Raw genomic sequence first — 25,425 nt, 5'->3', positions numbered from 1 at the left:
TCTAACTGTTCACCATCTCCCTTCTGGCATCTTTATGAAGCAAGATTCCAAGTTGCTCTTTGCAGAAACTTCTCCAAAGCCACTACCCATTCAGCCTCGAGAGTCTAATTTACTGATATTAAGACACCCTAATGAGATGGTATCTATAATAATCACCCACTGACTTGAGAATACCTGGTACTGCTCGAATTATATTTGTTATTAATTTTCATGTAACCATGCAGGGTTTGAGCTTATTACAAGTACAGTAGGGGTGATATATAAGACCATCTATTGTTTTTATATGATCCAAGAATTACGAATCTCAAATGTAAGTGAATGACCAGGTGGGAAGCATTTAGTATTTTTTCAGGAAATTTATAAACAGAACAGTCTGTACATTCTTACAATAATTATTCCAAGGAGTAATAGAAGTTTCCCAGCTACCATTTTGCCCTAAGATTTCCACTTGATTTGCCATAGTAAAACAATAATGCCCTTTAAATTGCATAAAGATGCTCTCTTATAATTATTTCACCTTGCTTTGACTTAGAAGACTTTACCAAATAATAATACTTCAAGAACCTCCAGAGTGTATTGTGGGCTCTGCTGACTTTCTTAAGCCCATTAAGTTACTCATCTTCAAGAACTTTCAATTAGTCATGGAGTTTCAGGCTGAGAAAATTCTTCAAATAATGCCCACATCTTCTCCAGCTTTGGATCTTTGACATTTACAGGCAGTCCTCAACTTCAAAAAGTTCAACTTTAAAATCATGTGAAAGCCATACACGTTCAGTAGAAACCATACTTCAAATTTTGAATTTTGATCTTTTCCATGCTAGCAATGTGCAGCAGGTCAATCTTTTGGGATGTAGGGCAGCAACAGATCCAAGTCAGCCATACAACCATGAGGGCAAATAGCCAATACATTTATAACCATTCTACTTTTCACTTCCAGTAAAGTATTCAGTAAATTACATGAGATGTTTAACACTTTATTACAAATAGCCTTTGTGTTAGATGATTCTGCCCCACTGTAGGCTGACATGAAGTGTTCTGAGCACACTTCAACGTAGGCTACACTAAGCTGTGATGCTCAGTGGGGCAGGTATAGTAAATGCATGGTATTTTCAACTTGTGATGAGTTTATTGAGATATAACCCCGCCGTAAGTTGTAGATCTATAGTAGAAATTGAAATGTGAATGAATCAATGTAAGGAAGAAAGGAACAGAGGTTGGGAAGGGAAAATATAGCTTCAGCTTGGAAGTATTTGGGTTTGAGACATCCAGATAGAGGTCCAACAATACAGGAGATTGTTGGAAATATGGGATGACTGAGGATAAGGATTTAAAGTTGACAGCTATGGATAGAACAGTGGATACCACAGACATGAGTTGGCAAAGGGGAAAGCCAAGAGCTAGAGACAGAGAGAAAAAGATGAGGTGAGACCCGACTTTATGGAAAGCATTTGTTCAGGGGCTAAGGAGGAAGAACAAGGAGCAGAACATCTATAACAGATATAACCAAGGAGTAGAAGAGACTCCTTTTGAAGGCATCCTAGATCCTTTTCAGAACAAATACCCTTTTCACTAGAGACTTTATCTTTCTGTTCTTTTTATTTATGCACTTATTTGTATTGCCTGCCGCAGTGGAAAAGGGAAAAACTCAGGGAACATATAGAGAACAAGTGTCCAGTTTTTCTATTAGTTGCTGTTTTCTTTAGTGAAACTTAGAACAAATCTCCCCTCTTTTATACTACAGTTAAGGTCCTTGACACAGCCACTCCTAGCCTGTGCCCAGGGGCGTGCACACAACCACAAACCACTCACCTGGATTCCAATCAGGATGCCTTTCTGGGGTATCTTAAAGCCTGTGGAAAGCATTGCCTTTAGGAAAGCTGTATGAATGCCTTCACCAAAGCAAGCCACCTGTTTAGAATAAATTAAAAAATAAAATAAAAAGAAGCCAATACTAGTCAACAACCCTTACCAAAAAAAAGAAATGCAAATAGAAAGCACTTTATTCATAAACTCCTTTGCTAGATTTTATTGAGTTGCCCAAAGACCATGCAGTCTGAATCCCGGGATTAAAAGCCTGGCTGGGGCAGATGTATCTTATGTTTTTAATTAAGCATAATGAATGAATAAGCAATTCTTTCTCTATCCAACAACACTCCATGGAGCAACATAACTGGATTCTACTGTGAGTTATTTGGATACAAATCACAGCTTCTGGTCCATAATGTGGTGAGTTACCAAATGTTAATATGGACTTAATGTTTAAATAACAGTATATGTTATGTATGCTAGGCCACAGTGCATGAATTCATGGGTCAGTAGCACAAATGCATAACTGCTGATCAATTGGTGAGTAGTCATTTAGTACAGCTTATGAGAAAGTTTTCTGAGAAATTCAATAAATGCATGAAAATCTCAAAGGACCTTTTTTAAAAATCATTTTCATAAAATGAACCAAAATACTCTGCTACTAGTTCTGAATACCACATCCATAGGTAGAACAAAAACAAACAAACAAACAAACAAACAAACAGAAAACAATTCCAAACTAACATATAATATTAGGATATACAGAGGTTTCATGTAGGGTAATTATGCTACAATATAGCTACAAGTCAAATGGCCACCAGAACTATAGAGCAAGTGGTATATTTGAGCATGATGGAAGTAGATTCTGCCATGCATATCATCATTTGGAACAGGTACAGAACCACCATTATAGTAAATAACATTGATGATGGCTAAATTCATTCTTGAAGCAAATGACTCCCTTACTGTGAAAAGGATGTTCTCATGACTATGACCTTCAGCCAACCACCAGTACCTGCTGCTTCTCGCTCAACAGTGAACATTTTCTTTGGTCAATTAATGGCCAACTAGCTTAAGTAATGTCAACCTAAGTTAATGAAACCCAAATTTTAGTGATAGGACCAGGCAATCACATCATAAAAGCAGATACAACAACAAAGAAGAGGTTTCATCAATCTTCTACAAAAAAATCATAGAAACTGGTCAGATATTCAAGTCAAGCTTGGGACTACCATCCCCACCTTGCCACTGAGAAAATAAAACACCCGTAGCTAGATCAAGAGCTAAAGGTTTATTCAACCCCACAACAAGCCACTTGAACACTGAACATGTCTCTTTGAAGCCTGAGATTTCACTCAGCCAGAATTATTATTCTCATTTCGGGTATGAAATAGACCTTATAACATCACACTCAGTGACACTTGGAAGTGTGACTCTAATCATGGAAGAAGAATGATCTCTATACTTCTGAAACAGATACAACAAAGGTGAGCTGAGCTTCTAATTCTTTCATATTTTCTTATTTCCACAACTCCAATAATGTATGGCTGGAGGCAGAATGGACACAGGATTGAAAACAAGTTTACCACACTAGAGAAAACAGCACAAAGAAAAACAGATCTCTTTCTGATCTGAACCTTGGATCCGCCGAAAACAGCCCTGCTACTGAATAACCACGGGATCGAGATAAACCTGAAGGGTATTTCCTTAAACAGCTGAGAAATGTAATGCAGGCCATCACTTTAAAGTTAGGTTTTCTCAACTATTAAATTAAACGCAGCAGCAAAGAAGCTAAAAGAAGGTAATCTCTAATCCAAATACAAACAAGATAGCCATTTATTCCTCACTGCCTGCCATCCTGTCTCACTTGCCTTCTCGGCACAGATGCTGCTCGTAACCAGGCAACCATATAAAACATCACGTATGTATTGCAATTAAATATTTTTCTCCTTTCAGGTGTTCCTTAATAGCAAAAAAACAAGGATGCCTCACAGTCTGATGTTGCCACTCTGATGTGCACTGATGAGAATCTGAAGGTTGTAGCTAGTAAGTCTGTCATGGGCTAGGTGATTCATAAAATGTCCTGACACTGACATGTAGGGAACTCTCTAGAATCTGACAGCTCTTTACAAGAAACACAGTTCACATTCTTAAAGAAACCTTCAGCCGACAAGAGTCCCAACACAAGTGAAGAGGGACATCCAGTGGCCAATCCCATTACAGGTTTTAGATAATCCCCAGGAGGTTAAAGTTGCTTTGAAAGTTGTTCTGGGATTTTTGCATTTATCTACAAATTCCACAGTGTTTAAGCCCATGATCTTTTTAATGCTGTACAATCATTCTGCATATTGCTAGTAAAAATCCAACGATCTAATTTTATAGTAGCAAGTGAATGAGGGGTGAGGGTGGGAAGTACTATTACACAGAGACCTTAAAATAAAGCAGAAATACCCAGGAGATATCTACTTAGACATCTAAAGAAATATTTGGAAGCTGTGCTGCAATGTGTAATGTGGAAATGAATTAGGAACACGTATATTGTATTCACAAGTCAAATATAGGTGAAAATTTAAACTCTGGTCCATAAAAGTACAAGATTTTTCTTTAGCTGAAAAATCTTAGGCCCTTTCAGACTTACTCTGATAACAGAAGTTTGCCCCTTACTTCTTAATAGCTTACTTACTGCATTATATTCAGATCATAAAACCATGGATTTCAAAGTATGAAATCTTTTAATGAAAGCGTTCAAGGATCATTAACTAGTTACCTCTCCAGTGGAAGCCATCTCACATCGCAGAATGGGGTCAGCATCCCTCAACCGGGGCCAAGAAAACATTGGAGCCTGTCAGAAACAATGGGGAGGAAAAATATGTGAGAGAAAGGTATAAAAGGAATAAGAGAGGATAAATATATTTAGTGAACGAACCGTCTCTCATAGGATTCATTTAGGCTATGGTAGACATGTAAAAACTTTCTTTGGTCCAAGCATCTGACTTGAAAAATAGCTTTAAAACTCTGTTCCAAGAATTTCTTGAGATCTTGGCCAAAAACTTGGGTTAAATAATCACAAATTATTTCTGTAAATAGGGCCCCTGTGACCAGTCTAGGCCAGTGTTTCTAATCTGGCCTACACATATTCTTATTGGAGTGAATTCAAACAAAGTCTACTGGGCATTGGTTTCCCCAAACACAGAGTTCAAACACATCTTTTTTCTTGGTAGGCTTTTGATACATTCCTCTTCTTTTTCTGATCATTTGAACTTGCAACAAGCAACCATGCCAGAAATGTCTGTCTGTAAGATGACTTCTAAAACATGAAACTGTTGTTGACACCTCTTAAAAAGCTTTGAAAACATTCTGCTTTGGAACCACTTTGGCCCAGAACTCTCATATGAACTAGAACATAGATTGGAGTGTTTCCTTTTCAATTATTTTATCAGTGCAATTCACTAAGAACCTAATTCTTGTTACTTGATATACCCATTTGTCTAGTCTGGACTATTTTGCCTTTGACTCTGGCACCCTTCTAAATTCTCCTGGGAGTTCTAGTTCAGGGTCCTCTCACCAGGTCATTCTTAGTCAAGTTATTATACATTTCTGCACTCCAGCTTCTCTGTACCCTCATCTGTTGACATCCACCCACCTCACTAGGCCTATGTTAAGAGTGACTATAAATAAGTAGTTCTTTCTTTTTTAATTTTTCTTAATGTTTTTATTTATTTTTGAAGGAGAGAGAGAGAGAGAGAGAGAGAGAGAGAGAGAGAGAGCGAGCATGAGCGGGGGAGGAGCAGAGAGACAGGGAGATACAGAATCCGAAGCAGGCTCCAGGCTCTGAGCTGTCAGCACAGACAAGTAATTCTTTTTTAAGAAGTCAAGATTCATATGGGGCGCCTGGGTGGCTGAGTCGATTAAGCATCCAACTTCGGCTCAGGTCATGATTTCATGGTTCGCGAGTTCGAGCCCCGCGTTGGGCTCTGAGTTGACAGCTCAGAGCCTGGAGCCTGCTTCAAGACTCTATGTCTCCCTCTCTCTCTCTGCGCCTCCTCCACTTGTGCTCTGTCTCACTCTCTCTCAAAAATAAATAAACACTAATAAAAATTTAAAAAGAAGTCAAAACTCATATAAATGTAATTAGGAAAGCTGTAAACTGAAAGATACAGTGCATTTTCAGAAATGCATACCTATCTCTCAATACCATTTTTAGCTGGAAATTGTTTCATACACATATGTGTGTGATCGTATGTATATTTCTTGTCTATGAATAAAGAAACATGAAATTGAAATTCATATATAAATTACCAGTGGAAAAATATTTTTCAGGGCCTTCTACTTATTGGTCTCAAACAAAAAAATCCTATGTATTTGTACCTATGTATAGTCCTATGTATTTTTACTTATGTATAATTCCTACTGAAAGCTTTAACAATTTATGCCATGTCACTAGTCTCCAGGAATAAAGTGCTACCTGTCCCCAATATAATAATGCACTATAAAACCCAGGGCATCCTAAATTATTGAGTTAAGTAAGATCAATAAATATTTTTTGATTTATAGTTTCAACTTAAAGCTTCCGCTGTAAATGTCAGAAGTTGGAGTCTCAGCTATAACACAATTATGGTTGAGGTCACTAGTACATATAGGAATGGCAATCTTTTGAAGGCATCCAAAATATGTAAATATCACAAAAATACATCACACAATATAAGTTAATTTCATCGTATGCTTCTTCTTTTTTTTTTTAAGCGTTTATTTACTTTTGAGACAGAGAGAGACAGAGGATGAACAGGGGAGGGTCAGAGAGAGAGAGGAAGACACAGAATCTGAAACAGGCTCCAGGCTCTGAGCTGTCAGCACAGAGCCCGACGCGGGGCTCAAACTCATGAGCCGTGAGATCATGACCTGAGCTGAAGTTGGATGCTTAACCGACTGAGCCACCCAGGCGCCCCATCGTATGCTTTTTCTAAAATATCTAAATATGTTTATATAATATCTCACTAATCTTCATACTTGCCCCATGAAGTAAAGGTCATAATTATAAATATTCTGTGCATTGGGGTGGCGCCTGAGTGGCTCAGTTGGTTGAGTATTTGACTCTTCACTTGGCTCGGTCATGATCCCAGGGTCATAGAATCAAGCCCTGTGATGGGCTCTGTGCTGAGCATGGAGCCTGACTGGAATTCTCTCTCTCTCTCTCTCTCTCTCTCTCTCCCTCTCCTTCTGCCTCTCCCTGGCTTGTGCATGTGTGCACGTGTACTCTCTCGAAGAAAATTAAAAATAAAAAAAATAAATAAATACTCTGTGCATGAGCATACTGATACATCTAAAGGAGCACAATGGCTTTGTTATTAATGTATTTTTAGGAATATACATATATATTGGAAATTAGTGAACAAATCTTAAATTTTTCTGGTCAATCTTCATAAAGGTGCCATCAATTTCATGACCTACATGGCACCACCATGAATGGCAACTGCTATTTCAACTTTTCAAGTGGAAACATTGTGCTGCTGAAGAAAGTAGGGACTAGTCAAGGTGGCCAAGGTAGTTAGAATTTAACCAACACCACGGAGTAACAATTTCCAAGATCCCTGCATTCCTGAAGCCTTGGCATAGCTCAAAAGGGGCACAATTCAAGCCTTGTCCTCACAAAATATGTCCAGAATTGCTGTTTACCAACTAAACTGACACCATCACTATGGGCCACATTAATATCGTTTATAATTCACTCAGCTAGTTGGTTTTCAAGTTATGCAATTCTAAATGATTTTTTTTTAATTTTTGAAATGGATAAAAGTTCATATAAAGTTGTCTGTGGTGCAACTGCATCATGTTATTCAAAGGAAACATCGTAAATCCCTAGTCCAGCACTTTAGTTAGAAGGTTCATGAAGTATCAAGATCTTTTTTTTTTTACTTTATTAAAAAAAATGTTTTAAGTAAGCTCCACATCTAGCGTGGGGCTTGAACTCATGACCACCAGATCAAGAGTTGCATGCTCTTACTGTCTAAAGCAACCAGGCACCCCTTGAAATTATTTTTGATGAAAAATTTTTCCTTTAATTTCCTTGAAACTTAAAAAAAATGACTAATAGATTTTGTTTAATGTTACCTTAATTGCAACATAGTCAGCAGGAATTATGGGATGGTCCAATGTTGGAAGAGGTTTCTCGTCAATGTTCTCTTCAATCATCACCTTGGTGGCCACATCAATGAAGTCTACCCCCAGTGTTTTGGAAACAAAGGGGAAGGATCGAGAAGCTCTCAGGTTACACTCAATCACCTGGAGACATGACAAAATTAAAAAAAAAAATAAGAGGATGTTGAGAGCCAATGGCAATATAAATATTCTCCCTGCCACTTGGGTTCTAGTTGCTTTTCACTGGGACCCAGCTCTTGTTTTGCCAGCCTCTGACTTCTCTTCCCACTGCTTGTACTTTTGCTAACCATTTTCTTTTTAGTCACTATCTTTGAATTCTGACTTTTTTTCATCTACTTTCCACAATTTCATTCCCACACACTGCTGATAGATTTCAATGCAGAGCTCAGATAATGCCACATCCCTACCAAAAAGCCTTCACTGGGATTCCACTGACCATCAAATTAAACTCTAGTCCTTGAAGGACTTCTATTCCCTTGGTTCAATATATACCTCTCTACATTATCTTATACCATTTCCCTGACCCCATTTTTACTTTCTAAGTTCACCTTCCACTATTTCCCTAGAAAAATAATTTCACTAACTAGTCACTGTCTCCTAAAATATGCCAAATTTTCTCTTAGATGTTCTATGTGTAATGTCCTCTCTACCTTCCTTTACTTGTCAATATTCCAGCTATTCTTTAAGATCCAGTTTAAAATATAAAATCTTCTTTGAAATCCACCTCAAACCAGGTATATGGCACCCAGATACATGTGTGGGCACATACATGTGCATACACACACACACACACACACAAGCTAGCAGACATGCTCTCTCTGTTCTGGGACTCCAATACCATCGATTTGCACATTCCTCCCACCAGTTATACTCTAACTTGTGTTACAGTTATCTGCAAAGTCCTCTTCTTCCCAGTCCTCACCACATTGAATATCTTTGAAAGCAGAGACTGTTGTTTACACATTGTTATTACCACCTTATGCCTTCACGTAGTAGATGCTGAACCAATAGCGGTTACTGATTGGTTACATTAAATTAATTAAGACTAGTGTAGGGGCATCTGTGTGGCTCAGTCAGTTAAGCGTCCAACTTCAGCTCAGGTCATGACCTCACAGTCCATGAGTTCAAGCCCCGCGTCGGGCTCTGTGCTGACAGCTCATAGCCTGGAGCCTGCTTCAGATTCTGTGTCTCCCTCTCTCTCTCCCCTTCCCCTGCTCATGCTCTGTCTCTCTCTGTTTCAAAAATAAATAAAAGCATTAAAAAAAAAGACTAGTCTAGTTGATTTAACTACTTTTGGTAAACAGGATCTAAAACCTCAGTGCAAGTAATTTGTGACCATTCTACATATTCAGATTATTTTATGACAGTCACTGTGTCCATCTATACTACACTGTAGAGGGCAGACAGTGATCTTCTTTCTCAGCAGATCAGAGTGCTTTACGTAACTGTGACTGACAGATCAGTGCCACCAAGGGCCTGTGTCTTCAAACAAGGCAGGCATTATATGCTGTGCAACAACCCACACTCAGACACAAATAGCAGCAGGAGTCTCAGTTGCTCTGTGATTGTGCTCATGGAGAAGATTACCAGAGGGACACAGACCGACATAAGCTGACACAGCTGTGGTGTTCTCTCAAGCACTTTGGCATTTCTTACCAAGACGTCGTTTCCTTTGACAAGAAACTGGACGTTGAATGGACCAGAGATGGCAAAGGCCTTTGCAATCTTTCGGGTAGCATCCTTCACCTAGATCAAAAGGACAATGATAGTAGTGCTAAAGAGCATACCTTAGTTGGAAAACACAATGAAAAAGCTACAGCACCTTAAAGTTAGGTTTCTTTAATTTCTCTTTAAGGAGAGCTACATCTCCACTAATAACAGTAACAATAATAATGGCGATAATAATAAGAGAAGCCACTAGTAGGCATCTGTTAACAAAATAATAATGTGCACTAAATATTCATAACAGGCTAGCAAGGAAGAGAACACATAATTTTACAAAATTATCTTCCTGCCAAAGGTCTCTATCTAGCCACCGTTATATACTCTGGTTTTACTTTGAGGGCTAAATAATTCTTTCAGTCTGGGTTCTTCAGCACCAGAAACTGCAGTCCAAACTGTCTATTAATCTCCTGACCTACCTGCTGAGAAGAGCAGGCCCTGAAATGACAAAGCACTCAAAGCAAAGAGACCAGAGAGATTTCCTTGATGTACTTTTTCTCTTGCTCTGGACTCTACAAGGGTAGATATTATGTTCAGAAAAAAAATGATGTTTCCTTGCAGGGAGGTTCTGCATGTCACATATACAAACCCCTCTATCCAACCAGAGCCAGATGGTACCCATGCAATGCGGGGGCACTGGCAGCAAGAAACGAGAGCACCTCATTCATTACTTTCACAAGAGGGATTCAGCAACTACACTGGTCATTAGAGGAAGTAGAGTCCATGGTACATCGAACTCTGAGGGATTTGGAAAAATCTGAGTTCTTGAGGTCAATTATATCGATATGAGAAACTGAAGTACACTTGAAATCTGAGGAAAATGTTCTCTTATGAGACTTGTGTTACAACATAACCTGCTACCTTCACCTTCTAGAACAAGGTAAGATCTTCAGAATCCTGTCCAACATACACATAGCCAGATAGGCCTGCCTAGATTTTGATGGCAGGATTATTGGAAAGGTTCACTGAAAAAGCCTAGACTGACCTAACATAGCTAAAGACTAAGGAATGTCCACGTGAATTATTTAAGATGATGGTCTCTGAGAACACCTAGCAGTGCCTATTTAGTACTGAGGCATCATTCTTGGGAAGATCTTTAAAGCAATGTTTCCGAAAGAAAGGTTCAAAGAGACATATCAGAAAGTGCTGGTTTGAGATGAGAGTTAGGGTAGAAGTGAAAACATAGGTTCCAGAAGGTTCCTACATTATTGCTGCATCCCTGCTTCTAACTGAAAAACATAGCTTTACATGCCGCTCACCTAAGTGGCTCTCAAAACATTGGAATCACCTGCAGTAGCGTTCTCCAAATGGGATCCCCAAACCAATAGCAACAGAAACAGCATCACTTGGGGACTTGTTAAAAATGAAAATCTTGGGGCCCTGCTTAGAATTACTTAACAGAAACTGGGGATAGGGTCCAACAATCTATATTTTAGCAAGTTAGCCAGGCTGTTATGGCACCACTGAAGTTCAAGAATCACTACACTAGCATACAACCAAGTGGGCTCAAAAGGGCAGGAAGGAGGGGTGCCTGGGTGGCTCAGTTGGTTAAACATCTGAATCTTGATCTTGGCTCAGGTCATGATCTCATGGTTTATGAGTTCGAGCCCCACGTTGGGCTCTGCACTGATAGCACAGAGGCACAGAGCATGCTTGGGATTCTCTCTCTCTCTCTCTCTCTCTCTCTCTCTCTCTCTCTCTGCCCCTCCTCCACTTATGCTCTCTCTCTCTCTCTCTCTCTCTCTCTCTCTCTCTCAATAAATAAATAAATAAACTTATTTTTTTAAAGGGCAAGAAGGAAATTGTTATCTCTAAAATATCCAGCAGACTCAGAGCAAGAAAGTTCCCCTTATAATACACTTCACCTGGGGCATGTCCTACATTACTCCTTAGTTAAAAACATTTTTTTAAATTTTTGCCTTTCCCCTTGCACTTTTATTTATAGATGATGACCTTTTCAATGGCTCCTTGGCTGATGGTTTGTGTGGGCAGCATCAGAGTGGCATCTCCTGAGTGTACACCTGCATCTTCCACATGTTCAGAAATGGCATGGGAGATAACCTGGCCAAAAGAAGATTTCAGAAAGAGTTGTCAGGCATCTATTTTGGTGAAGCTACTGCCTCACCACTCACTCCCCCCCAAAACCCCGCCATTCTAACAGATGCCTAGAGCATTGACTAGTTCCTTCGCTCAGTCCTTGATGAGAGGAATATGAAGGGCTGCACATGTAGACTTAGCCACCTCCCTGTGCAGTGACAGACTGCCCCAGGGCAGCTGACAGTGGCTGAGTTGACCTCCCTCCTCCATTGACTGGAATGGGTACAAATAATAGGAAAAGAGGACAACTAAAGTGACTCATGTTGACTTTTAAGAATAGGAAACAAGCATTTGGGAGGCACAGGAGGGATCTTTATCTTTTCCTTCCAGATTAGGTTTTAGACACTGGAAAAGAAAAGATGGGAGAGGTGAATAGCTGGGTGGATGTTACAACTTAGGTAGACCAGAAAGAAGGCCTCAGATCTAAAGATTAAGAGATTTTTAAATTGAAATTTGAGAGGGCACCTGGGTGGCTCAATCGGTTAAGCATCTGCTTTTGCCTCAGGTTATGATCTCACGGGTTCATGATTTCAAGCCCCACATCAGGCTCTGTGCTGACAGATCAGAGCCTGGAGCCTGCTTTGAATTCTGTGTCTCCCTCTCTTTGTCCCTCCCCTGCTTGTGCTCTGTCTCTCTTTCTTAAAAATAAACATTTAAAAAAATTGAAATTTGATAAAGAAGGGAAGCAAGAGGCAATTATTCTTGTCTTCTCTTAGAGGTGAGGAGACTAAAGCAATATAAGAAGAAATAATCCAAGTGCATGTGACTCCTGTATGGCCAACTCAGGATTTTCAAGCCTTATCTGTCACATTCCAAAGTTTATGGTCTCAGTCACCATAACCTGAATGTTAATTCTATGTGTGTCTTTGGGAAATGATAAAGCTGACTGTGGGGGAGAATAACTGGGCAACTGTAAAAAAAACAAATAAATTACAGACATGATTTTTTTATCAGATTTATAAATGACTTAAAGCAGAGTAACATTTGAGTTTCCTGCTGTCACTTATGAGCTCTGTGACCTGGGCAAGGTACTTTATCTTGCAGGCTTGGTTTCTGATAAGACAGTGCTAACAATGGTATCTGTCTCACAGAATGTTTATAAGGATAAGAACGAACACGTATTCGGTGTTTGACATGATATTTAGTGCATAGTAAGAACTCAGATTTTTTTTTATAGTGTCTAGAGATGGGGAGGCAATATTGCCACTGAGCTCTGAAAAAAATCATAATGTAGCTGAAGTACTATGTCCATTTCTGAGTGTGACTGTTTAAAAATTATGTGAATAACCTGGATCATTTCCAAAAGAAGGAGTCCAGGCTGATAAGCAATGGTTGATGTCTGAGAGAAGCTTAGGTTAAGAGCATATCCTAGCAAATTGGAACCAAATCAGGCCAACAGACCAGCATTACTTTACCAGCACAATATTTGAAAAAGCACAAATTTCTCTAGGCCAGTCTTACATTCTCCACTTTGACATTGGTATGATTACATCCCTCTTATGTTATACCTGAGTATTAAAATACTTAAAATGTTGAAAGGGGGAGAGATTAACCATATGCTCTACAATTCTGGAGGCCAGAGGTCAGAAACAAAAAAATTCTAGGGAAGCAGACTTTACTTAAAAAGAAGAAATAAATGAGATGTCTATATATATATAGATGAGATATCTTTTAACCTGACAACTTTCTGTGTTCTGTGTAACCAAAGTTATTAAACAGAAAACAGGTGAGCACTTTCTGGTGATGCTGTAAAGAGAATTCTCATCCTTGGGGTGAGGGGTTAAAATAAATGATTTCAAGGGTGCTTAAACTCAGGATTGTATGATTCTGTGGTATGAAGTCATCATTACTGTGTATATATGTATATATGTGTGCGTGTGTGTATGTATATATATCACAGCATATGTTTTATATATGTACGTTCATGCAACATGCAAATAACCCTACTTTGAACTGTTAATCTGGAAGACAAAAAAGCCAAAAAGAAGATTTAACATTTTCAGTAGTGTTTTGAAGTATTTACAAAGTAGAAAATGAAGAACAACTTTTTTATTTTTCATTAAAGCAAATAAAATGACATGGAGTCCCTAAAACATAACTTTCTATATTTCAAGATAAATCATAAGTGCCTTATTAGTGCACCAGGCAAACTAAAGGAAAGCATTTCTCACATCTTCATTTTTCCCCGAAGTTGGAGGCATTCATTGTATTAGCAATACAAGATGTGATTTGGTAAACAAATTTTATGTTATTATCCTTATCCACCCCACTCTGTTGAGTTTTGTCTTTATTAATGCAATAAAAAAGTGGAGGCTGGGAAATCAAGAGAGGAGAAAAACTAGGGATTCAATCAGGAACTTCAGAAAGCAAAGTATTGGATGTTTTTATAATACTCGTTGAAACATAAAAGGAAACCCACAGACAAAAGAAAATGAGAGAAAAATCTATCAAAAAGAATGATGAATACAGGATGATAATTAATTTTGAATATCATCAAAGAGGAATTCTAATAGCTTAAAACACAGGATATATGACTCCCATGACACATCAACTAAATTGTCAGTGAAACTGAAATTTTTTTTTGGACTGAGCAGCTTGTCCACTATTATTAGAGACATGTTTTGTAGAAATAATGACCTCTAATCTGTGTTGTTTCAAAACCGCTAAGGAAAAAAAGAAAACAAAACAAAACAAAACAAAACCTGATGGGAAGGCACGGATCTAGGATATAGGGATAAAACACTTACTCTTCCATCTTTGCCAACAGCGTCCATTTCTACTTCCCGGGCCCCCTCGATGAACTTTGTCAGCACCACTGGGTGTTCCTGTCATCAAGGAAAACAGAAGGGCAGAATCTTTAGCTGACAGTATGTGTACAGTGTCAGGTAAAAATTGTATACCTTAAGCAAATCCCAGGGTAATACTTGCAAAAATCTTAATGCCAAACACATTACACAAACTCATTAGCCAGTTTGTTCAGTAAGAACAAGGTCATTCTCTGCTTTCAGTGAGGCAGATGGTCTTTCTTCAGTTTTGAGTACTCAGTGAATTGAACGTGAGGGCTGAAATTTCAAATATAGACTTTTAAGTGAGTGAGAGAAAAGAGGGGGCCAAGGAGAGGGTCCACTGGGGGTCCCATCTCTGTTCCCAGAGTTATGACTATCTATTTTATTTATAATTTTATATATATTATTTATATATATTTATATTATATATAATATATATTATATTTATATTATATATAATATATATTATATTTATATTATATCTAGTATATATATATAATATATATATATCGGTTCAAGTTCTTTCTCTCTTCTACACTCATCTTTTCCAAGCACTGTAAGGTCCTACATCAGTTCTCTCCAGGAGACTGCAAGAGAACTTAGGAGAATCTCCTAATCTCCTAACAGATGCTACCTCCTCCCCTCAGCCTTCTCCAAACATCTTCTTTTCCTCTGAACGCAAGCTCCTTTGGGCCACCAACATAGAGTTCATCTCATGCATGTGTATTACATTTCATATAATGTAATACATGTTCTTTAGTAGAACACTTGAAATGAAAAGGAATTTTGTGGAAAATTTGAAACCACCCATGTTTTATGCCATAAATAAAATTCTCTCTTCTATTAAAGAGGCCAATTTCCATACTTCATTTTCTTCAAAAGCTGACTAGATATGTAGCTGTTTATTAGCCAAGAAAACAAAAAAGATTTCTTTCCATCTCTGTTCCCTCTTCTTTAAATACCCAAAGTTTCCCTCAGCAGGCTTGCTGGAGCTGTGTTAAGAACTATATGGGATTTCTTCTGTATTATGACTATAATAGCATAATCGAAAGAAAGAAAAGTTTACCAGCTATCTTAGCTTCTCTAGCCAATCCTGAGACAGGGATCCTTGTTCAGGTGATTTATGGAGGGAGTTAGAAAAGCAGGATTGGGGGGGGGGGGCACCTAGGTGGCTCGGTCGATTAAGCATCCAGTTCTTGATTTTGGCTCAGGTCATGATCTTGCAGTTCATGAGATTGAGCCCTGCCTCAGGCTCTGTTTTGATAGCATGGACCTTGCTTAGGATTCTCTCTCTCCCTCTCTCTCTGCCCATCCCTCTCTCTCTCTCTCTCTCTCTCTCTCTCTGTCTCTCTCTGTCTCTCTCAAAATAAATAAACATTTGTAAAGAAAGAAAGAAAGAAAGAAAGAAAGAAAGAAAGAAAGAAAGAAAGAAAGAAAGAAGGAAAGGGAAACTGAGAAAGAAAGAGAGAAAGGAAGAGAAAGAAAGAGAGAGAAAGGGAAGCTGGATGGGGCAGCAGGAAGAAGCTAGTAAATCTATGGTCTCAGTGGAGACTGAATTTGGCCTTTACCCCCTAGGGAGCTCTGGAACACGAACTGCAACACAGAGTAAGTCCCATCTTGAGGCAAAGGTCACTCACTGTCTAATGTTTTCAGGGTGGTGGTGATGTGAGGGATCTTGACTCCTTGTTGATGAAGCTCTCATCTGACTGAGGATAGTTACCCAGAGAAGTGTTGCTGGTAAGTGTTATCAGCTATCACTACTGTTAGGGATAGGTGCTTCCACAGGTAAAGGGATCTGAGTGGGGGAATAATAGCATCCACCATCCTGGACATTTGAACAAATCTATGAAATAGTCCTCACCATGTTGAGGAAGAAAATTTCTTTTTTTTTTTTAAGTTTATTTATTTGAGAGAGACAGAGACAGCATGAGTGGGGGAGGGGCAGGGAGAGAGGGAGATAGACAACCCCAAGCAGGCTCCTCACTGTCAGCGTAGTCTGACTCGGGGCTCAAACTCATGAACCATGAGATCATGACCTGAGCCAAAAAAACAAGAGTCAGATGCTTAACTGACTGAGCCACCCAGACACCCCAGGAAAGACAATTTAATAAATTTCTATTTTTCTGCAGCACTATACATTGTTGGCCTTCTTAAAATAGTTTCTTCCATTTATTTCCATAAACTACCTTTTCCTGCTTCTCTGTCAGGCTCCTTCATGTTCTTTTTTCTCTGGTCAGTCCTTAAATGCGGGTATCCCTCTTGTCTCTGCTTTAGCTATTCTTCTTCCTCTATACTGTCTCCTTGGTGATTGCTTCCATTCTTGAGACTCTGACTAAAATGATGTATTTATTTCCAAAACTGTATGTACATTTCTATCACTAGCCATGATGTTGATTCTCGATGTAAAATCTGTATAACCCACTGCTTTTGAGGCTTCTCTACTTAGATTTCTCATAGGCACCTTATACAAAAGGTCAAAAAATAAATATATAATCTCCTTCTCTAAAATTTCTCCTTCTCCCATGTTCTCTTATTTTAATAAATGGTACCACCATCCATCCAGTTGTCCAAGGCAGAAGCTCAGGAATCATCCTTTATCAGATACTCTTTCACCGTCTACTTCCTTCTATTCACTAATTGCCTCCAATGACCACCTCAATATTTCTAGAATGTACGTATGTCCCTTTATCTTTACTATTATTACTCTGATCCAAGGCACTGTCATCTCTAATCTGAACTATAGCAACAGCCCCTAACCTTCTTCCGTGAATTCAGTCTTGCCCCAGAATTCACTCTCCATACTCTAGTATGACTAAAATCAGAAATTACGACTAAAATCCAAACTCAGTATAACTGACAAGGTTCTCTTTATCTGCTCCCTACCGAATCTATCTTCTCCTCTACCATGTTTGGTGTCCTAGCCATATACTGAATCCTTTAACAGTTTCTAGAAACCCCATGCTCTTTCTCAGTTTTGAACCTTTACTCTACTCTACTTTCTTCTATTTACACCCACAATATAAACCTTTCATCCAGTTAATTCTAAATAAACCATTTTAAATTAATTTAAAAAGCCCTTTTTTAGGGATGTATCTCATTTACACTCTTCCTCAGTATCTTGTATTTTATTATATCAATACTTATTATATTTAATTCTAATTATTTGAAGCTTCATGTCCCTAGTAAAGAGAGTCCTCTGTGAGAGCAGACCGTATCTCTCTTTGTATGAATGTAGCCTCTGATACTGAGAACAATGCCATTATATAGCAGGTGGTAAACATAAATGAATACATAAATAGATGAATGATTGATAGGATCTATCTTTACTCCAGAGTCACTGAACTGAGTATTCCAGATTCTGCTGGAGTTTGATGGGAATCCTTGAACCAGAATGTACTCAGTCAGGACATCTCCATTATAAAACTTTGGTCCAGTGTGGGTTCCATCCATATGCTAGCAGTAAAATATATATATTTAAAATATTCTATGAATAGAGGTCCTGCAAGATCCAGTGTTCCAGGCAGAAAAGAGAGGACAACTGTCTTATCATTCACATGAGACCAGCTGGGTGTAACTGGTTTCTCAGAGGGGGAGTTTGCCTGGACCCTTGCAGGAAGTGAAATAGAGAAGAAGACTGTGTCTTGCTCCCAGGCACATTAATGAAAACTGGCCCACTGGAGAGATTCCCTCCTCAGCCATCGACTTTCAAACTGAATCAAAATCTATTTGGTTTTCTTTTTTTACACTCTTTGTCTTTCTCACCCTTTATCCTTAGCTACTTTCTTTACTGCTCCAATGTCCTTGGGGGGCAACCACCACGCAGAAATGAGGTCTGGCTTCATGAGGAGGCACAGACCATGTTCTTTTATTCCTCTTTGAAATGCTTCAGACTTTACTCTTCAGCTCCCTCCAAATTCTACTTGCCAAACATCAAACTCTTCTCTATGAGTTGTGCTCTCTCTCTCTCTCTCTCTTTTTTAAAACCCAACAAGCTTTTGAAAGCTTTTAAAAGGCAAATATTACTTTTATCCTTCACAGTACAAGGTCTGCAGATCAATAACCCTACTGGGTAAATCTTAAATGGATCACACCGAGGTAATACCAAGGGATAAAATAAAAGCTGAGGGCAGTGGAGGAAAGTAGTTAAATCACTACAAAATTATAAACATTTTTATTAACTGGCAAATGGAATGTACCAAAATGAAAAAAAAATCAATAAGTGAGCAAAGGGGTTTACTATTAAAAATGCAGGGTTGGGGCACCTGGGTATCTCAGTCGGTTGAGGGTCTGACTCTTGATATCAGCTCAGGTCATGATCTCACAGTTTGTGGGATAGAGCCCCGTGATAGGCTCCACGCTGGAATCCTGCTTGGGATTGTCTCTCTCCCTCTCTCTCTGCCCTCGCTACTCACTCTCTCAAAATAAATAAACATTTTAAAAATTTAAAAAAATAATAAAATTGCAGGGTTGACTAACGCAAAGTTTTGCCAAGTGTGAGAATTAAAAATCAGGAAAGCCTTCACTGATAGATAATGAGCTTGATCGGGCAGTCCTTGAGGCTGGGAACCCCAGGGATAACTTGACTAGCATCTAACTTATGAACAGTCAAGAATGTTTATCCAGGCTCACTCCTGGAGTCTAAAACCATATAAATGTTGCGACGAAACATGCATTGGTCTTCTTCTTCCACTAACCCTAAGGATCTAAATACAGTTAAATGCATTTGAGTTTTCTTATTTCCACATAGGAGACTAGTGGGTAGGAAATAAAAGGGAAAACCACTCTAACATAGTGTGAAAAGAAAAACCTATGAAATAAGATAGCAACTATCAGAAGTAAAAGTCACCAGGAAGAAATCAGACACTACCTGTGAGACTCTAGTGGCCTCCTCCAGGAATTTTTTCATCTCATCCTCAGAGAATACCACGTTCATGGCTGACCCACTGGAAATGAGAGGAGGACAAGTCAGTTTCTTTCATCACTTTGGAAATAAAGCATTCTGGTCTTGATTGCTTCTCAGAACAGTTCCAGGCAACCTCTAGTTCCAGTCTGGACTGAGTAAGAACTTGCTTTTTTTCTAAATTAAGACTTTACTCCATTTAATCATCAGAACGATCAACAAAAGAGTCACCCAAGTTGGGGGTGAGAACTGTGATAACGTCCAAAGAGAACCACATAGCTCTAGAGACGGCAGTAACTCAAAGTTTGTCCTTTCTGATTCCGTGTTTTCACTCTGCTGGTTCCAGGAGATTCTTAAATGTTAACAACATTCATCCCAGGATCTAGCTATTCTTTCCCCGTTTCTTCAGAGGTCATTGCCAATGGCTGATCTTACCCACAGGTCTGCTGTCAAAGCAGGTCATTCTACTACCAACCAGGTTACAAAAGAATAAAATTTTTAGTAACATTTGCAAATATAATGTACAGGAACTGACTGAAAGGTATTCAACTGTGTCCTTCTCACTAACTGCTTGAGAAAGAACGCTGACATCAATTTACACTGAATTTTGATATTTTCAAAGTGAGATGGGAAGGCAGGAAAGAAGGAGGAATAAGAGAAGGGAAAGAATAAGGAAGAAACACACTACTTTCCACTTCTTTTTAAAAAGTAGCATTTTCTTTACCTTTTCTACTCTATTACAAAATTTTGCATAAAGAGCTCTCAATGTCTAAGACAGGAAGGCTAAGGCAATAACATTGCTAATTCACAGTGTAGGAAACTGGAACAAAGAGACAGATTGCAGAGATCAGAAAGGCAGCACAGTAGTCAAAGCTGCTTTCTGCAACCCTCCCTTAAATGTCTGTGTGTTGTTTAAATTAATTTGCATTAATACCTCAATGAAGAAGTATTATTTGACTGTGATTTACACAAAATGTCATTTAAATAAAAAGGACAGTTTTCCACCTCATTTTAAATTTTTCATTGTTTTAAAGGACCCCATCTCAAATTCCATTTACACTTTCAAATGGTGCACAGCAAATTGTGTTTCTCTTATTATCCCCTGTTCAGTGAAGTAGGTGCTTACATGTGGTAACATCTGAAGAGATGAAGTGATAATTCAAAACTTCTCCTTTGATGATAGAACTTCGTTTCAAAGTTTAATATAAAAGATCCTCACTTTCCATGTCCCTCACCATTACAATTTATCTCTTAAAAAATGTGCTTTCAAAAACTCAAAAGTTCAGACCAGAGGCACCATCAGGAGGTGTTGACGACAGTCTGAGACCAGCTGCCATTTCTGTGTACTGGGAAACAGAGATTGGAGACAGATATCCCGGGTTTGTTCTGGCTGGTTTTCCTTTTTAGTTTTAGTTTTTTTTTTTTTAATTGTTCTCTTCACTAATTGAAACTATCCTCCCTCAATTTGGCAAGGAGATGTCGCAAGCCAGGCTTCTAAGACGGAGGATATAGACTCTCACTGTCACTCCGAGACAAACGCAGTAAACTGAAGGTCTGTGCATAGGTCCTCCATCCAGCCGTGTTGGTTTGGGGATTGTGGATGGATTTACAGATTGCACATATCAAAGTCAAGTGCAATTAGCATACAGCATGCAGTTCTGTATCTCCTGATTTTTAAATCATTACTTTGGGGGAAAGATACATTACCTCAAAACATAGGAAGGTCTCAACAAACAGGGGTAGCCCACAGACTTCGCAAATTCCAGTGCCTCGTTCTGATTGATAGAAACGACAACAACAAAATGCACAAATAGTTTAAAAGATTCAATAGCTCTGCAGAAAGATATCTTTAGAACAAGTGGTAACACCACTCTTTTTATTCTTTCTCTCAAAAGACACCATTAAAATGTAAATTGGGCATTCAAAATATATAAAATTCCTAGTTTCTAATTCTATATATCAAATCCAGTTCAAAAATAGTTTGAATGTTTTTCATTGTCTGAATCTTAATGAGAATACTCCTACCAATTTGTAACCAACATTTAACTGCAATCATGGAAATATACCAGCTTTAAAGTAAAGTCACTAAGCTCAGTGTCTTCTCTCTGCCCTGGAGTTAATGTCTGCAGTAGTTAACATTCATGCTATGACTCCTCAAAAGCGAACATTAAAACAGACATGTGTTTCTCTCCTTACCAAAGTGTTCACAGCTTTCCAGGGTGCCTGAGCCACCTTCAGCTCATCCAAGACAGCTGAGAAGATAGAGCGATCCTCGGCCCTGTCAATCTGCAGAGGGCTCGTGCCCATGATCTTGACACCATTCTTGTATAGAGGGACTGCCAGGTTGTTTGGAATCTGACCCCCAACTGATATGATGCAGCCCCCGCATGCCTGTAAAAGACACCCACAATATCAGCCACTGGGGCAACTTCACGGTGACTGAACAACTGCCTTCATTTCCTTAGTGAAAATGCTTACCATGCTTTGATACTTGCATTTCTCCCATCAGTGGATAATATTAAGTTATGCTACAGAGATAAACAAACTTGGTTCTTACTTTCCAAGCACTTACATGCTTAAATCTATGGAAGAGTTCCATACAATTACACATGATTACCATATCAGACTTCCACACAACTACACACGAATGTGTGACATTTACATGCATGACAATTAGAGAAAGGAAATCTATCCAATTAATATTTTCACCATGTACTTTATACTGTAATCAAGTGTTCCTTGGACTACTGTTGTAATTTCCTAAATAGACATAGATCTCTCCTTCTCACACTCACTTCTCCTGTTCCCCTCCACCCCAGCCTTTCACATTCAGATTAATTATCCTACAAAACTGCTTCACCAAGTTACTCCTATACTTGCTTTCTCCAAAGTCTCCCTTTGCCTAAAGAACAAAGTGTAAACTCATCCCCATCAACGGGACAATTAAGACTCTCCAGCTTGACCACAGGGGAAGGGAAGGAAAAATAAGATACAGAGAGGGAGACAAACCATAAGAGACTCTTAAATACAGAGAACAAACTGAGGGTTGATGGGGCTGGGGAGCAGGAGGGTGGGGAAAATGGGTGATGGGCATTGAGGAGGGCATTTGTTGACATGAGCACTGGGTGTTGTATGTAAGTGATGAAATCATGGGATTCTACTCCCGAAGCCAAGACTACGCTGTATGTTAGTTAACTTGACAATAATAAGATAAAATAAAATAAAATAAAATAAAATAAAATAAAATAAAATAAAATAAAATAAAATATAAAATAAAATATAAAACATTAAAAAATAAGACTCTCCAGCTTTATCTGTTATTATTCTCCTCCCCTCCAAGAAGACCTCCTACTCAATGTGCCAACTATGTGCACTCCTGCTCACAAGCATTCTGCCCCACTTAACCTTCACTGCCTTTGCTTCTTTTCTCCTTTTGTCTTCTCCCTTATCTAAACTCTACATAATCTCTCCACTAAACTCCAGTCTAAATCTTACCTCCCATTTGTACACCCTCTCTCTTTTACTGCCACCTTGGCACCTGTCTACAGTACCCAATAAACTGATTTGAGTTCCTGTTTCCTTACTATTTGCCTGACAAGCAGTCTCTGAATCTTTAACCTTAATCTCTTATGAGCAGTCAAAACATCAAGATTTTTTTTTTTAAAGTTCAAAGTCCCTTCCCATCTTAGTTCCCTCTGTGAAACTCTGTCCAGGCTTCATGTCTGTAAAATTAGAATAATAATAGCTGTTAGCTTCACAAGGTCACTAGAAAAGTTAAATAAGATAATAAACATTAAAGGCCTCACACATTATAAGTGCATAAATACTACATTGTTATTAATATTAGAAAATATTATTATATCTGAATGGCCATTTATCTTGACATAATTTGTATTTGTTTTAATAACCTAATGAATATTAGAACTGCTGAAATAATAGATGTGCACCAAATGTATTTTATCATTATTTGAAATCAGTCTGAAATACTCTTAAAAGGGATAAAGCTAATTTCTCTTTGATGAGAGAAATTATATTACTGCCTAAGCAAATACCCTGCAATTGAGTGCTTAAATGCATTGTAAACAGTATGGAAAACAATAATCCACAGTTCTGCATATTTATAAGTGCACTTAAGCTTCTTTTATCATTTTTATGTTCAATATACATCTTTGCAGAACCTTTAAGAAGATTTATTCTTTGTACTATAATAATATTTTTATTTGCTTATTATTCTTAGTTTATTAGCAGAGTTAATATTTTAGAGGCTTAAAAACTAATTCCTTGATTAAATGCATACAAAAAGTTTTTTATTTGAAAGACTTCAAAATAATTTCTAAAATTGAAAGAAAAAAAAGAAGTACCAACCTATAAGCAAAAATTAGAGTCCATTGCACTAAATGGGAGCTCAAAGTTAGAGTGAAAAGTCTTTAATTAATAAATACACCAATATTTTTCAAAATGTTGTATGAAATTGATTTTTATTTTTTAATAAATTAGCAACATTCAAAACAGTAATAAAATAAACTGCTACTATTCATTAAGGATATTACTATATGCCCTGGACCATCTGTTTCGACGTCCACTCTATCCCTCTGAGGTAGATACTGCTCTCCCCATTTTATAGCTCAAGAAACTAAGGCTCAGCGAAGGTGAAATGACTTGCCCATATTTCACATCTACCAAATACAAAGCCAGCACTAGAACTCAATTCTTTACGTACTTTAAAGTAGCTATGCCTAACTAATAAACCAAATCTTCAAATCTTAAGCTAGCTCTATTTTTCTACCTGGTTTCAAAGATGGTTAATGTTAGAGGATACAAGGAGAGCTATTTCTAAAACATTCTTTTTGAAAGTGGTAGAAAAACTTTGTCTGCATAAACATCATCACTGGAAAGGCAAATATATCCACAGAATGTGTTAGAGTAGCAGTTGATGGTTAAGTGCACATTTTGTCCACACAACAAAAGGAATTCAGTATAAGAGAACATGTTTGTAGGACGAAGTTAATAAAAGACAGTTTTGTGGAAGAATTCCATCTTAAATTGGCCCCAACTCTAAGCACAGAACTAGCAGGGGCTCAGGGAGAAGAACTTGGTATCCCACATGGGCAAATTAGCATTATTATCATAACTGTTTAAGCCAAATTAGTTTTAAATAACTCACTGAAATAAAATATTTTAAAGTTCAGATATTTCACAGATTTCTAAATACTCCAGCCCAAAAATAATTCTAGTAGGGTCCCAAAGTTCCATTGATCCTACCTAGATTTGTTTGTATCTTTTTACTCAGTTTAGTTTTCTGTTTTATTTAAACTTGATCATCACTAAGCTAGGGCAACCCCACACAAGAATATTTCTGAAACAATATTCAAGCCACAAATATATTTTTAGTACTTTTGTTGGTCCTTATTTTTATGGGCCAATTAAACGCTATATTATAGACAGAATGCAGGAGAGAAAATGTATCTAACAGAAATAGCATTCATGTTAATTCATTCCATTCATTCATCTTTTAACTCATTAAAAGATGGTCCTGATTTTTGTAATTTCATGTATTATCTGTAATTTATAAATCTCTACTCTTTGTACTGTCTATGAGACTGATCATGCTTTCTTATTTTGGAATTCACATTTTAGTAAAAAACTTTCAACACTTTAGGCAGACCCTTAAGATTATATTTAATAACAGTTAAATCAAATGCTAGGAATGAAACCCAGTTCTATTTAGAGTCATTCATTGCCTAATGGGTTTTGTCTATAATTAATTAATGTCTGTCATTCATTCATTTAACTCAAGTTGTGTTACAGAGGTACTATTGTATATATATTCATATAGTATTAGGTGTTAAAAACAGAACAATTTTCTCATTAATCAGAGTACATTTTTATGGGATATGATCAAATAAGTTATTCATTGTAAAAGCAAGAAAAATTACTTAAGCAGGACTCAAACTAGAT

General features: G+C 37.9%; 1 protein-coding gene across 1 annotated transcript in view; it reads right to left on the bottom strand.

Moving 5' to 3' along the window:
- The window catches only part of CPS1 (carbamoyl-phosphate synthase 1), a 127,500-nt gene that overhangs the window by 10,333 nt on the left and 91,742 nt on the right, over positions 1-25,425 (bottom strand). The window contains exons 26-34 of the mRNA XM_027051699.2: positions 21,664-21,858; positions 21,175-21,242; positions 19,435-19,510; positions 14,529-14,606; positions 11,638-11,745; positions 9,619-9,708; positions 7,915-8,085; positions 4,574-4,648; positions 1,810-1,908 (exon numbers count right to left, since the gene is read on the bottom strand). Coding sequence (XP_026907500.1) covers positions 1,810-1,908; positions 4,574-4,648; positions 7,915-8,085; positions 9,619-9,708; positions 11,638-11,745; positions 14,529-14,606; positions 19,435-19,510; positions 21,175-21,242; positions 21,664-21,858 — 960 coding nt within the window. The remainder of the gene's footprint in view (positions 1-1,809; positions 1,909-4,573; positions 4,649-7,914; positions 8,086-9,618; positions 9,709-11,637; positions 11,746-14,528; positions 14,607-19,434; positions 19,511-21,174; positions 21,243-21,663; positions 21,859-25,425) is intronic.

Source organism: Acinonyx jubatus, chromosome C1 (genome assembly GCF_027475565.1).
Source record: "Acinonyx jubatus isolate Ajub_Pintada_27869175 chromosome C1, VMU_Ajub_asm_v1.0, whole genome shotgun sequence".
Classification (NCBI taxonomy): Eukaryota; Metazoa; Chordata; class Mammalia; order Carnivora; family Felidae; genus Acinonyx; species Acinonyx jubatus.
Note: the sequence above shows the minus strand (reverse complement) of the source record. Positions and strands in the feature narration are given on the sequence as shown.